The 14,170-nt window shown below is 43.5% G+C and overlaps 1 protein-coding gene across 5 annotated transcripts in view; it reads right to left on the bottom strand.

Moving 5' to 3' along the window:
• The window catches only part of LNX1 (ligand of numb-protein X 1), a 277,040-nt gene that overhangs the window by 65,080 nt on the left and 197,790 nt on the right, over positions 1-14,170 (bottom strand). For all 5 annotated transcript variants that reach the window (XM_077279762.1, XM_077279760.1, XM_077279763.1 and 2 more), the window contains one exon: positions 6,731-6,908. In XM_077279762.1, coding sequence (XP_077135877.1) covers positions 6,731-6,908 — 178 coding nt within the window. The remainder of the gene's footprint in view (positions 1-6,730; positions 6,909-14,170) is intronic.

The raw sequence follows: 14,170 nt of genomic DNA, 5'->3' as shown, positions 1-14,170 counted from the left end.
AGAAGACTGCATGAAAGTAAATACAGAGGGTTCACTGCACGGTGCAAGCCACTCATAAGCATCAAGAATAAAAAGGCTAGACTGGACTTTGCTAAAAAAACATCTAAAAAAGCCAGCACAGTTCTGGAAGAACATTCTTTGGACAGATGAAACCAAGATCAACCTCTACCAGAATGATGGAAAGAGAAAAGTATGGCGAAGGCGTGGTACAGCTCATGATCCAAAGCATACCACATCATCTGTAAAACATGGCGGAGGCAGTGTGATGGCTTGGGCATGCATGGCTGCCAGTGGCACTGGGTCACTAGTGTTTATTGATGTGACACAGGACAGAAGCAGCCGAATGAATTCTGAGGTATTCAGAGCCATACTGTGTGCTCAGATCCAGCCAAATGCAGCCAAACTGATTGGTCGTCATTTCATACTACAGATGGACAATGACCCAAAACATGAAGCCAAAGCAACCCAGGAGTCTATTAAAGCAAAGAAGTGGAATATTCTTGAATGGCCAAGTCAGTCACCTGATCTCAGCCCAATTGAGCATGCATTTCACTTGTTAAAGACTAAACTTCAGACAGAAAGGCAATAAACAAACAGCAACTGAAAACCACCGCAGTGAAGGCCTGACAGAGCATCAAAAAGGAGGAAACACAGCGTCTGGTGATGTCCATGAGTTCAAGACTTCAGGCAGTTATTGCCAACAAAGGGTTTTCAACCAAGTACTAAAAATGAACATTTTATTTTTAATTATTGAATCTGTCCAATTACTTTTGGTCCCTTTAAAAACAGGGTGGCATATGTTAAGGAGCTGAAACTCCTAAAATCTATATCCAATTTTAATGTGGATACCCTCAAATGAAAGCTGAAAGTCTGAACTTCAACTGCATCTGAATTGTTTTGTTTAAAATTCATTGTGGTAATGTCTATAATCAAAATTAGAAAAATGTTGTCTCTGTCCAAATATATATGGACCTAACTGTATATCTCATGTGCAGTTCAGTCAGGCTAATCTATGTAACCCTACCCTAACCACTACTTGGCAGCCTGCTGACAATGTACAGTCTGAAGAGACAATTGCCATATTCAATTTCCCATGCTTGGCTTATAAGTCTCCTCACTCTGACATGCCAGGCTCAGCTTGTCATTTTCAACAAGGAGAAACGTTACCCCTTTAGACTACAATGACAAAAGAAATGTATCTACTATATAATTGTCTAAGGGTCACTTCCGTCTTTCTGTCTGTCTGTCTGTAACGGAAATCCCATGTCGCCGATTAGTCACGGCAAAACAGCCACGACCAATCAGTGACGGGCACAGTCCGGCGGCAAAATGGCCGCTCCTTCCTCCCCGCAGTCAGTGCCCGCTCCATACTCCCCTCCAGTCAGCGCTCACACAGGGTTAATGGCAGCGTTAACGGACCGCGTTATGCCGCGGTGTAACGCACTCCGTTAACGCTGCTATTAACCCTGTGTGACCAACTTTTTACTATTGATGCTGCCTATGCAGCATCAATAATAAAAAGATCTAATGTTAAAAATAATTAAAAAAATAAAAAATAGTTATATACTCACCGTCCGTCGACCCCCGGATCCAGAACAGGCCTTTCCCGCTCCTCGCGACGCTCCGGTGACCGCTCCATGCATTTCGATCTTGCGAGATGATGACGTAGCGGTCTCGTGAGACCGCTACGTCATCATCTCGCGAGACCGCAATGCACTCTTCAGACCGGAGTGCGCGAGGAGCGTCAGTAAATGCTTCGCCTGGATCCGGGGGCCAACGGAAGGTGAGTATATAACTATTTTTTATTTTAATTCTTTTTTTTAACAGGGATATGATGCCCACATTGCTATATACTACATGGGCTGTGCAATATAATACGTGGGCTGTGCAATATACTACGTGGGCTGTGCAATATACTACGTGGGCTGTGCAATATACTGCGTGGGATGTGCAATATACTGGGTGGGCTGTGCAATATACTACGTGGGCTGTGCAATATACTACGTGAGCTGTGCAATATACTACGTGGGCTGTGCAATATACTACGTGGGCTATGCAATATACTACGTGGGCTGTGCAATTACTATGTGAGCTGTGCAATATACTACGTGGGCTGTGCAATACACTACGTGGGCTGTGCTATATACTACGTGGGCTGTGCTGTTTACTATGTGGGCTGTGCTATATAGTACGTGGGCTGTGCAATGTACTATGTGGGCTGTGCAATGTACTACGTGGGCTGTGCAATATACTACGTGGGCTGTGCAATATACTACGTGGGCTGTGCTATATACTACGTGGGCTGTGCAATGTACTATGTGGGCTGTGCAATGTACTACGTGGGCTGTGCAATATACTGCGTGGGCTGTGCTATATACTACGTGGGCTGTGCAATATACTACGTGGGCTGGCTGTGCAATATACTATGTGGGCTGTGTTATACACTACATGGCCTGTGTTATACACTACGTGGCCTGTGTTATACACTACATGGCCTGTGTTATATACTGCATGCGTGGGCTGTTATATACTATGTGAGCTGTGTTATATGCTACGTGGGCTGTTATAAACTACGTGGCTGTGTTATATGCTATGTGGGCTGTTATACACTCCATGGGCTGTGCTATATACTACATGGCTGTGCTATATACTACACTACATGGCCTGTGTTATACACTACGTGGCCTGTGTTATATACTGTGTGCGTGGGCTGTTATATACTACGTGAGCTGTGTTATATGCTACATGGGCTGTTATAAACTACGTGGCTGTGTTATATGCTATGTAGGCTGTTATACACTCTGTGGCCTGTGTTATACATGCCGTGGCCTGTGTTATACACTACGTGGCCTGTGTTATATACTGTGTGCGTGGGCTGTTATATACTATGTGGCTGTGTTATATGCTATGTGGGCTGTTATACACTCCGTGGGCTGTGCTATATACTACGTGGCTGTACTATATACTGCATGGGCTGTGTTATATACTACATGGCTGTGCTATATACTCCGTGGGCTGTGCTATAAACTACGTGGCTGTGCTATATACTACATGGCTGTGCTATATACTACGTGGCTGTGCTATATACTACGTGGGCTGTTATATACTACGTGGCTGTGCTATATACTACGCGGCCGGCCGCGAACAATCAGCGACAGGTGCAGTCCGGCTGCGAATTGGCGCGGGATTTGAACCACGCTTCGCTAATTGGTCGCGGCCGGCCGAATTCTGTGTATTTAATGTATTATTCTAAAATCTTCATAAATAAACTACATACATATTCTAGAATACCCGATGCGTTAGAATCGGGCTACCATCTAGTGTTGGATAATGAGGGAAAGGAAGTTCCAGCACTGATAATAATTCTGGCTGAATGCTTTTGAAAGGGAACCACCCATTTAAAAAGAGTTAATGGTAAATGGTGATTGTTTTGAGCCACAGATTAGACTGATATGTGAACTAAATGTCTTTTTAACTTGTTGTGGGGTGAAGACATCAAGACAGTGCTCTTCTATAGGTTTTGCGTCAGATGTAAGGTAGATTTTAAAACCCATAGCCAGGTGTTATCAAATGCATTGCTCACCATCTCAGCAGCCTTATCTCCATCTTAGGTCAGAAACCCATTTTTCAATTGTGAGACACAATCTGAGTTATTGCTGCACATAATTCCCATTATATGTATACACTGCTAAAAAAAAATAAAGGGAACACTAAAATCCCACACCCTAGTTATCACTGAATGAAATATTCCAGTTGTAAATCTTTATTCATTACATAGTAGAATGTGTTGAGAATAAAACCTAAAAATGATCAACGTAAATCACAACTAATATCCCACGGAGGTCTGGAGTTGGAATCATGCTCAAAATCAAAGTGGAAAATGAAGTTACAGGCTGATCCAACTTCAGTGGACATGCCTCAAGACAAGGAAATGATGCTCAGTAGTGTGTGTGGCCTCCAAGTGCCTGTATTATCTCCCTACAATGCCTGGGCATGCTCCTAATGATGTGGCGGATGGTCTCAGGAGGGATCTCCTCTCAGACCTGGACTAAAGCATCCGCCAACTCCTGGACAGTCTGTGGTGCAACGTGAAGTTGGTGGATGGTGCGAGACATGTCCCAGATGTGTTCAATTCAGGTCTGGGGAACCGGCGGGCCATTCCATAGCTTCAATGCCTTCATCTTGCAGGAACTGCTGACACACTCCAGTTACATGAGGTCTGGCATTGTCCTGCATTAGGAGGAACCCAGGGCCAACCGCACCGGCATATGGTCTCACACGGGGTCTGAGGATCTCATCTCGGTACCTAATGGCAGTCAGGCTACCTCTGGCAAGCACATGGAGGGCTGTGCAGCTCTCCAAAGAAATGCCACCCCACACCGTTACTGACCCACTGCCAAACCGGTCATGCTGAAGGATGTTGCAGGCAGCAGATCGCTCTCCACGGCATCTCCAGACTCTGTCATATCTGTCACATGTGCTCAGTATGAACCTGCTTTCATCTGTGAAGCACACTGGACGCCAGTGACGAATTTGCCAATCCTGGTGTTCTGTGGCAAATGCCAAGCATCCTGCACGGTGTTGGGCTGTGAGCACAACCCCCATCTGTGGACGTCGGGCACTCAGACCATCATCATGGAGTCAGTTTCTAACCGTTTGTGCAGACACATGCACATTTGTGGCCTACTGGAGGTCATTTTGCTGGGCTCTGGCAGTTCTCCTCCTGTTCCTCCTTGCACAAAGGCTGAAGTAGCGGTCCTGCTGCTGGGTTGTTGCCCTCCTATGGCCCCCTCCATGTCTCCTGGTGTTCTGGCCTGTCTCCTGGTAGTGCCTTCAGCCTCTGGACACTACGCTGACGGACACAGCAAACCTTCTTGCCACAGCTCACATTGATGTGCCATCCTGGATGAGCTGCACTACCTGAGCCACTTATGTGGGTTGTACAATCCGTCTCATGCTATCACGAGTGTGAAAGCACAACCAACATTCAAAAGTGACCAAAACATCAGCCAGAAAGCATTGGTACTGAGATGTGGTCCCCACCTGCAGAACCACTCCTTTATTGAGTGTGTCTTGATAATTGCCAATAATTTTCATCTGTTGTCTATTCCGTTTGCACAACAGCATGTGAAATTAATTGTCAAACAGTTTTGCTTCCTAAGTGGACAGTTTGATTTTACAGAAGTTTGATTTACTTGGAGTTATATTCTGTTGTTTAAGTGTTCCCTTTATTTTTTTGAGCAGTGTATTTCTCCAGACACACACACACACATACACATATATATACACACACACACCCACACACACACATACACACACCACTCATTCTTTCCGGACATGTAGGTGTTGGAACGTGTGACGTGTGACCTTGTGCTGTGACAGCAGGACGCCAGCTATGTGCAGCATGTCAACATTCCACTATGACCACAAGCAAAACATCCTCCCCCACTCATTCCAGGAGCAGCACACGAGGAGAAAGCAGCATCAAAGTAGTCACAACTGAGTCTCCGTGACCTTCCAGTAACAGAAAAAATCATGTCACTTGTGTGATGATACATCTTGTTTGACAGAGTTTACAGGAAAGTGGGAGACTGCACTCAGAATCGGGCTGTTGTGGGAAATGTGGAATGTGCACACAGCTTAGATAAGTGACTCCGGATCCTCACACATTCTTTAACCCTGCAATGTTCTGCTCACTGATAGAAGCCAGCAGCCACTAAGACATAAGAGTTTGACAATGATTCTAATTGAAACCGAAATGTCGAAAAGAAAGCTTATGAATGAGGAGAACTCAGGAAAGACAAACTTTTCATCACTTTTATTTCCCTGTGTTCATACATGTCTACACTATAAACCTTCTACCAGCAGATTGAACTATGATCAGACACTTTAAAGGGAATGTGTGAGCAGAAAACGAGCCACTGTTTGAATTACGTTTCTACATCAGATGTATTACGGATTTTTGGTGATGTGTTTTGCAGTTTACCATGTCACTATCTACAGCAGTAGATAGCTACAAGTTTTGTTATAAGGTGCTATGCAAAGGATTAAAGGGAACCTGTCATGTCCCCAAACACTATTACCTTGCAGTTATGGTGTAAATGTAAAGGTTACTAGCATTCTATAGCCTTGTGGCTGCCGCACTGAGAGCCCTGAAAGCCCGGCTACTGGGAGGAAATTAATCTTATTCCTCCCAGCATCCTCCAGCTATGGCCGGGGTCACATGAGTGTATGTTCTCTCCTTTGAGAGAATTGGGTCGATTATACTAATCACACTTCTCTCAAACTCTGATCTCAGTTTGATCCAAGTGTGATTCGATTCTCCTGCATGCAAGAATCGGAGCACAGGTCTGGAGAAGATGGAGAACTTAACTTCTCCATCTTCTCCATGGTCTGAATGTGCGGATATCTGACTGCATTTCACGATTCCTCCGCTCAGTGAGTGATTGCTATACTGTTCTATGGAAACTGTCTGTCCAGCTTCTGTTTGAGGACTTCCATTGAAGGAGAACTCACCACCGCTCTTGGTCACCTGTTCCACTCATTGATCACATTCACTGTCAAAAAGTTTCTTCTAATATCTAATCTGTATCTTCTCCCTTTCAGTTTCATTTACTTGCTTCTCGTGTTTTCATGTACAATGAGAATAAAGCTGATCCCTCTACACTGTGACAGCCCTTGAGATATTTGTGACAGCTCTTGAGACGTATGACTCAACAAAGAAAATTACCTGTTTTTATTCTCCCATCTCTCCCAATGACTCCGTCGGGGTCTACACTTAAGACAAAAATCGGCAGGTCCCACTCCCAATTTGATGCTCCGCCTGCCACGGTCATGCCGAGCGACTCTGAATGGTCCTTCACAATGTTCACAACCTTCTCCACGCACAATACTGTCCGATTAGCATTCTGGTAACAAAATGATGAAGTTGTAATAGTGAGAAAAATAATATAGGTGTATAAATATTATATACATTGTATACGGTATTATTTTCCTATAGAATGATGATACAAATGTTTATGTCTACCAACAAGTCAACACTATTTGTTAATAAAATCAATATAAACTGTGAGACAATTGTGAGGACAATGAAAAATATACTGAATTCATGTCAAATCAGTTATATTGAGCAATTGTCCATATTATTGCTTTATTGCACAGAAATACAATAGGTACTCTTATAAAAATATGGCTTGAAAAGTAAGGGAATGTCCAAACAAAACAACCTTACATAATCTGGATAGCACCAGATAGTGCCATTAAGACCGACTTGTGAGAAAATCCCTATAATTATGTGGTAGACCAGTACGGATTATTTTATTGATTGTCGGCTTCAAATAACCTACCACAAACCAATTCACACACGCTTTCTCACTACTATATACAGCACTACATGATACAGTCTGTAGAAAAATTTGATCTAAAATTAAGTTCTGAGTCCAACTATGTAAAAGTACAAGTTAGATATTTTACAGAAAATATTGACCCTGAAGGGTAAGTCCCTCCATGTCAAACAAAGCTGAGTAAAGCTGGATCCAGGGCTTAGCAACGGTGACACAGTGAAAGCTCCAAATGTAATGCAAATATGAAGCACCAAAAATCAAAAGGATCTGTCACCAGATCAGAGCAGTATAGAGATATAATAGAGTATAATGTAGAGAAAAAGGCGCTGAATCCAACGATGTATCACTTAGATTACTGGGTGCTGTGATACATCCAGAGCTTTCAGATGTAGCATGTTGCAGAGCTCAGAGAGCTAACCCCACACATAACCCAGATTAGCAGCTTTCTGTGTACATTATATATTGATGGTAAGCTGCCAATCAATGCTGGGGGCGTGGTTGGACCTGGATGTAGGCGGTCAGAAGTGATAATCTCCTACTGATAAAACACTCATTGTATTGAAACAACAGCACACAGCCTAATAAGTGACACATCTATGAAATCTGTGTCCCAACCCCTACCTCATTCTGCTCTTAGATTACAAAGCAAACACCTGCTGACATATTCCTTTTAAGAACTTTTACTATGGCATATTCAATGGTTGATGTGGCTTTGACCATTGGGGCACTCAACAATCCCAAGAACAGAGGTGCCTTCTTGGCAGAAACAAAAGTAGAAATCGGAGTTTCAGCTCAGCACACCGATATTGAGAGGACAGCATTAATTCACACTGAGTACTTTGGACAATCTGGGTCAGTGGAAAATGGAAAACTTCACAAAGAAGTGGTAAAAATGGCATTTATTACACAATCATTCAGGTTTTTAAATATATACCATGACTAAAAGTAAAGGAGTGGGTTTGATGTGCATAAGAGACCTACTGCACTGGGATGTTTTATCTGTTTTTACATTTTCTACTAGTAGAACCACATAAGGTGTTTCTAACCTTTTTTGGACAAGTGCTGGATTCCTACTTTTTTGTGAAGCTTTCCTGGCAAATACTGCATATCTGGAACAAATGAGTAAGCATGCTCAGTCATTTGGGTATATCCCATTAACTGTAATATTGAGTGGCTGAACTTGTGGATCCACTTTATTATTGGCAAATGGGTCTGTAAATCACCCACTCTCGAGGTTGTACCCATGGAATACGCTATAAAACCCACTTTAATCATTGAATATATTGAAACATACCATGTCCAGAAATGGTGGTACCATCTTTAGCCATCTGCCACCTAAAACAAACTATACTGTCCAAAAATTCCCAAAATTTTAAATGCATAGAGAAGAATAAAAGAAAAAAAACATATAGGGCCACCAACCTGTAGTAATTCTAGGAATGATTGTCTACACTGCAGAAAGTATGATTATAAAAACTGCATTATTGCAACTATTTTTGACTGCTCCAATACATCCATAGTAAAAATGAAGCAACTTTACCGATTTCTTGGAATAAACATCTGCTGTTCTGCACTTACAGTTCCTATGCATTGTGTTTCCGTCATTACAGACTACACATAAGCATGGTGTGTAGTGTAACAGTCTTTTTTTACACCGCCAATAATTATTATTATATTGGTCAAATGAGCATCAATCGCTGATATAGAAAATCGATTTTCACATCTGGCAATCATTGCAAATGTACAAACTGTATGGAGATGAACGATTATAACTGACAAACCAGTGCTTACCCTTTTGTTGTTGGCTTATTGATGGGCATAACAAACATGGCTTTTACGCTGTTTTGATCAAAATAGTTATAACTAAGTACCCCATGTTATTTACATGTATTATTACTATTTACTAAAAGGAATGTTCACATTTTGTTATTGTCTTGGGATTTGACTGTTAAAAGGCCATAGTATGAACGTGCTCCTGTACATTCCATGAATACCAACTTATGCTGCAGCTCATTTTTTGGGGTTTGCTATTGCTGGGAGATTATAGATTGGAAATTTTCACATGTCTGCAAGGTCAGACTACACAAGGTTTCTTTGTAGTCTGTAACTATGGAGACACATAATCCTGCATAGGAGCTGTAAACATAAAACATACTGTATTTCTCAATTTTTATTTTGCATTGGAAGAATAAAAGTTAGAGCACATATCCTTTAAAACAAAGATCATATGTATACAACTATTACAGTATATATTGTACATAAAACATTATTCCCAAAGAGTTGGGACTGTGTAAAATAATAATAAATAATAATAATACTTTTTATTTATATAGCGCCAACATATTCCGCAGCGCTTTACAAATTATAGAGGGGACTTGTACAGACAATAGACATTACAGCATAACAGAAATCACAGCTCAAAACAGATACCAGGAGGAATGAGGGCCCTGCTCGCAAGCTTACAAACTATGAGGAAAAGGGGAGACACGAGAGGTGGATGGTAACAATTGCTTTAGTTATTTGGACCAGCCATAGTGTAAGGCTCGGGTGTTCATGTAAAGCTGCATGAACCAGTTAACAGCCTAAGTATGTAGCAGTACAGACACAGAGGGCTATTAACTGCATAAAGTGTATGAGAACACGATGCAAGGAACCTGATTATGTGTTTTTTTTTTTTTTTCTATTTTTAATAGGCCACACAGGGATAGTTAGGTTAATGCGTTGAGGCGGTAGGCCAGTCTGAACAAATGCGTTTTTAGGGCACGCTTAAGGGCTGTCCCACACGTCCAGATAATTCCGGTACCGGAATAAATCGGTACCGGAGTTATCCGTGTCCGTGTGCCTGGGAACTCACGGAGGCCATACGTGTGGCACACGTGTGCCGCCCGTATGGTGAGTGGGTACCACACGGAGCGTGTGGTACCCACTCTGCATGGTGCTGAAGCTGCGATTCATATCTTCCCTGCAGCAACGTTTGCTGTAGAGAAAATATGAAGAATAGTGTTTAAAATAAAGATCCATGTGTCCGCCGCCCCCCCACCCCCTGTGCGCCCCCCCGCTGGTCAGAAAATACTTACCCGCTCCCTCGCTGCTTCCTGGTCTGGCCGCGGCTTCTCCTGCATGCGGTCACGTGGGCCCGATCATTTACAGTCATGAATATATGGCTCCACCTCCCATAGGGGCGGAGCCGACTATTCATGATTGTAAATGATCGGCCCCACGTGACCGCATACAGTAGGAGGCGCGGCCAGACCAGGAAGGAGCGAGGGAGCGGGTGAGTATTTTCTGACCAGCGGGGGGGCGCACAGGGGGTGGGGGGGCGCACAGGGGGTAGGGGGGCGGCGGACACATGGATCTTTATTTTTAACACTATTCTTCATATTTTCTCTACAGCAAACGCTGCTACAGGGAAGATATGAATACCGGCTTCAGCACCATGTGGGGGGGACAGCGCTTACTGTAGCGCTGTCTCCTGCACGCACACGGACCCCAGACGGAGAATGTCCGTGTGAGGTCCGTGTTTTACGCGGACCCATTGACTCTATTGGGTCCGTGTAAAACGTGTGCTCCCACGAACACTAACATGTCTCCGTGTTTGGCACACGGAGACACGGTCCGCAAAAAATCAATGACATCTGAACAGATGCATTGATTTTTATGTGTCTACGTGTGTCAGTGTCTCCGGTACGTGAGGAAACTGTCACCTCACGTACCGGAGCCACTGACGTGTGAAACCGGCCTAAAACTGTGGGGATTGGGGATTAATCGTATTAACCTAGGTAGTGCATTCCAAAGAATCGGCGCAGCACGTGTAAAGTCTTGGAGACGGGAGTGGGAGGTTCTGATTATTGAGGATGCTAACCTGAGGTCATTAGCGGAGCGGAGGGCACGGGTAGGGTGGTAGACTGAGACCAGAGAGGAGATGTAGGGTGGTGCTGAGCCATGGAGTGCTTTGTGGATGAGGGTAGTAGTTTTGTACTGGATTCTGGAGTGGATGGGTAGCCAGTGTAATGACTGGCACAAGGTAGAGGCATCGGTGTAATGGTTGGTGAGGAATATGATCCTGGCAGCAGCATTCAGGACAGATTGGAGCGGGGAGAGTTTGGTAAGAGGGAGGCCGATTAGTAGAGAGTTACAATAGTCCAGACGGGAATGAATAAGAGAAACAGTAAGAGTTTTTGCAGAGTCGAAAGTAAGAAAAGGGCGAATTCTAGAAATGTTTTTGAGATGCAGATAAGAAGAGCGAGCCAGTGATCGGATGTGGGGGGTGAATGAAAGCTCGGAATCAAGGATAACCCCAAGGCAGCGGGCATGTTGCTTTGGAGTAATGGTGGAACCACACACGGAGATGGCAATGTCAGGCAAAGGTAGGTTAGTAGAGGGAGAGAACACGAGGAGTTCAGTTTTTGACAGGTTCAGTTTCAGATAGAGGGAGGACATGATGTTAGAGACAGCGGTAAGACAATCACTTGTGTTTTCTAAGAAGGTCGAAGTGAAAGCAGGAGAAGAGGTGTATAATTGGGTGTCGTCAGCATAGAGATGGTACTGGAAACCAAATCTACTGATTGTTTGTCCAATAGGGGCAGTATACAAAGAGAAGAGGAGGGGGCCTAGGACTACTGATCCTTGAGGAACCCCAACAGTAAGGGGAAGGTGAGAGGAGGAGGAACCAGCAAAACATACAGTGAAGGATCGGTCAGAGAGATAGGAGGAGAACCAAGAGAGAACGGTGTCCTTGATGCCGATGGAGCGGAGCATAGTGAGGAGGAGCTGATGATCCACAGTATCGAATGCTGCGGAGAGATCCAAGAGAATTAGCATGGAGTAGTGACCATTAGATTTAGCTGTTAGTAGGTCATTAGAGACTTTAGTGAGGGCAGTTTCAGTAGAGTGTAAAGAGCGGAAGCCAGATTGAAGAGGGTCAAGAAGAGAGTTATCTGAAAGATAGCGGGTAAGACGGGAGTGGACCAGGCGTTCCAGGAGTTTATAGATGAAGGGAAGATTAGAGACAGGTCTATAATTAGCGGCACAGTTTTGGTCGAGGGAGGGTTTTTTAAGTAATGGATGTATGATGGCATGCTTAAATGAGGAGGGAAAAATACCGGAAGTGAGGGAAAGGTTGAATATTTTTGTTATGTGAGAGGTGACAGCCGGGGAAAGGGACTGGAGGAGATGTGATGGAATGGGGTCACTGGTGCAAGTGGTCGGGCAAGAAGATGCAAGGAGCCCGCTTACTTCTTCTTCAGTAACTGGTTCAAAGTCAGAGAGTGAACTAGATGCAGTGGGGGAGGGAGGACAGTGCCTGGTATGAAGAGATTGGGAGATGATTTCCTGGCGAATGTGGTCAATTTTTTCTTTGAAGTAATTGGCCAGATCTTCAGCGCGGAGATCTGTGGTTGGGGCCTGCTCTCTTGGGTTGAGTAGAGACTGGAAAGTGTCGAAGAGACGTTTAGGGTTATTGGACAGTGAGGTGATGAGGGTGTTGAAATAGGTTTGTTTGGAGAGGTGAAGGGCAGAGTTGTATGTTTTTAGCATGAACTTATAATGGATGAAATCTTCGGGTAGATAAGATTTTCTCCACAGACGTTCGGCGCACCTGGAGCATTGCTGCAGGAAGCGTGTTTGCAGCGTGTGCCATGGTTGTCGCCGTCTGTGTCGAGTTGCTCTATGTATAGGAGGAGCAGCTTCATCCAGGGCACTTTGCAGGGTTTCATTGTAATGCTTCAGAGCAGAATCAGGACATGAGATGGAGGAGATTGGGGCCAATGAGGACTGCAAGTTCTTCATAAGTTTCTGGGTGTTAATGGCCTGTATGTTTCTATAAGTGTGGAAAGTGGGGGTGACCTGAGCAGGATGGCAGTTCTTGATAGAGAATGAAAGAAGGTAAAATGAAAAGAAAAGAATAATGCAAATATTTGGAAATCTCTTACAGCCATGTTTTATTCACAACAGAACAAATAACAGGGAAAATTATACATTTTTCCATTTCATTTGAAAAAATGTAAGTCATTTAGAAATTGATGGCAACAACACATCTCAAAAAAGTTGGGTCAGGGTTAGCAAAAGGTTGGAAAAGTAAGTGGCACAAATGAAAGCAGCTGGAGGGTCAATTTTCAACTAAGTTACATGACTGTAACTCAAGGGCATGATAGAGAGGCAGAGTCTCATAGAAGCAAAGATAGTTAGAGGTTCGCCAATCTGTGAACAACTGCATCTGGAAATTGTGGAACAATTTCAGAGAAATGTTAATTAACGTAAATCACAAAGACTTTAAATATCCCACCATCTACAGTACATAATATCATCAAAAGATTCAGAGATTCTGTGTTACAAGGCATAGAGTCGATGCTCAATATTGGAATATTAGATGCTCACATTCTACGGCCCGCAGGCGGCACTGCATTAAAACCAGGCATGATTCAATTGTGCAAATCACTGCATGGGCTCAAGAATACTTCCAAAAATCGTCTGTTATCACAATTTGATGTGCAATCCACGAATGCAAGTGAAAGCTCTATCATGGAAAGAACAAGCCATATATCAACACAATCCAGAAACACTGCCGTCTTCTCTGAGTCAAAACTCAAATAAAATGAACTGAGGCAAAATGGAAAACTGTTCTGTGGTCAGGTGAATTAAAATGTGAAATTCTTTATGGAAACTATGGATATTGTGTCCTGTGGATTCAAGAGGAGAGGGACATCCAGCTTGTTATCAGCACACAATTCTTGCATCCCTGATGGTATGGGGTTACATTAGTGGATATGGCATAGCCAACTTACACATCTTGAAAGTACTATCAATGCTGAGAATCAAAAAGAAAATGG

The sequence above is a fragment of the Ranitomeya variabilis genome, chromosome 1, assembly GCF_051348905.1.
Source record: "Ranitomeya variabilis isolate aRanVar5 chromosome 1, aRanVar5.hap1, whole genome shotgun sequence".
NCBI lineage: Eukaryota > Metazoa > Chordata > Amphibia > Anura > Dendrobatidae > Ranitomeya > Ranitomeya variabilis.
Note: the sequence above shows the minus strand (reverse complement) of the source record. Positions and strands in the feature narration are given on the sequence as shown.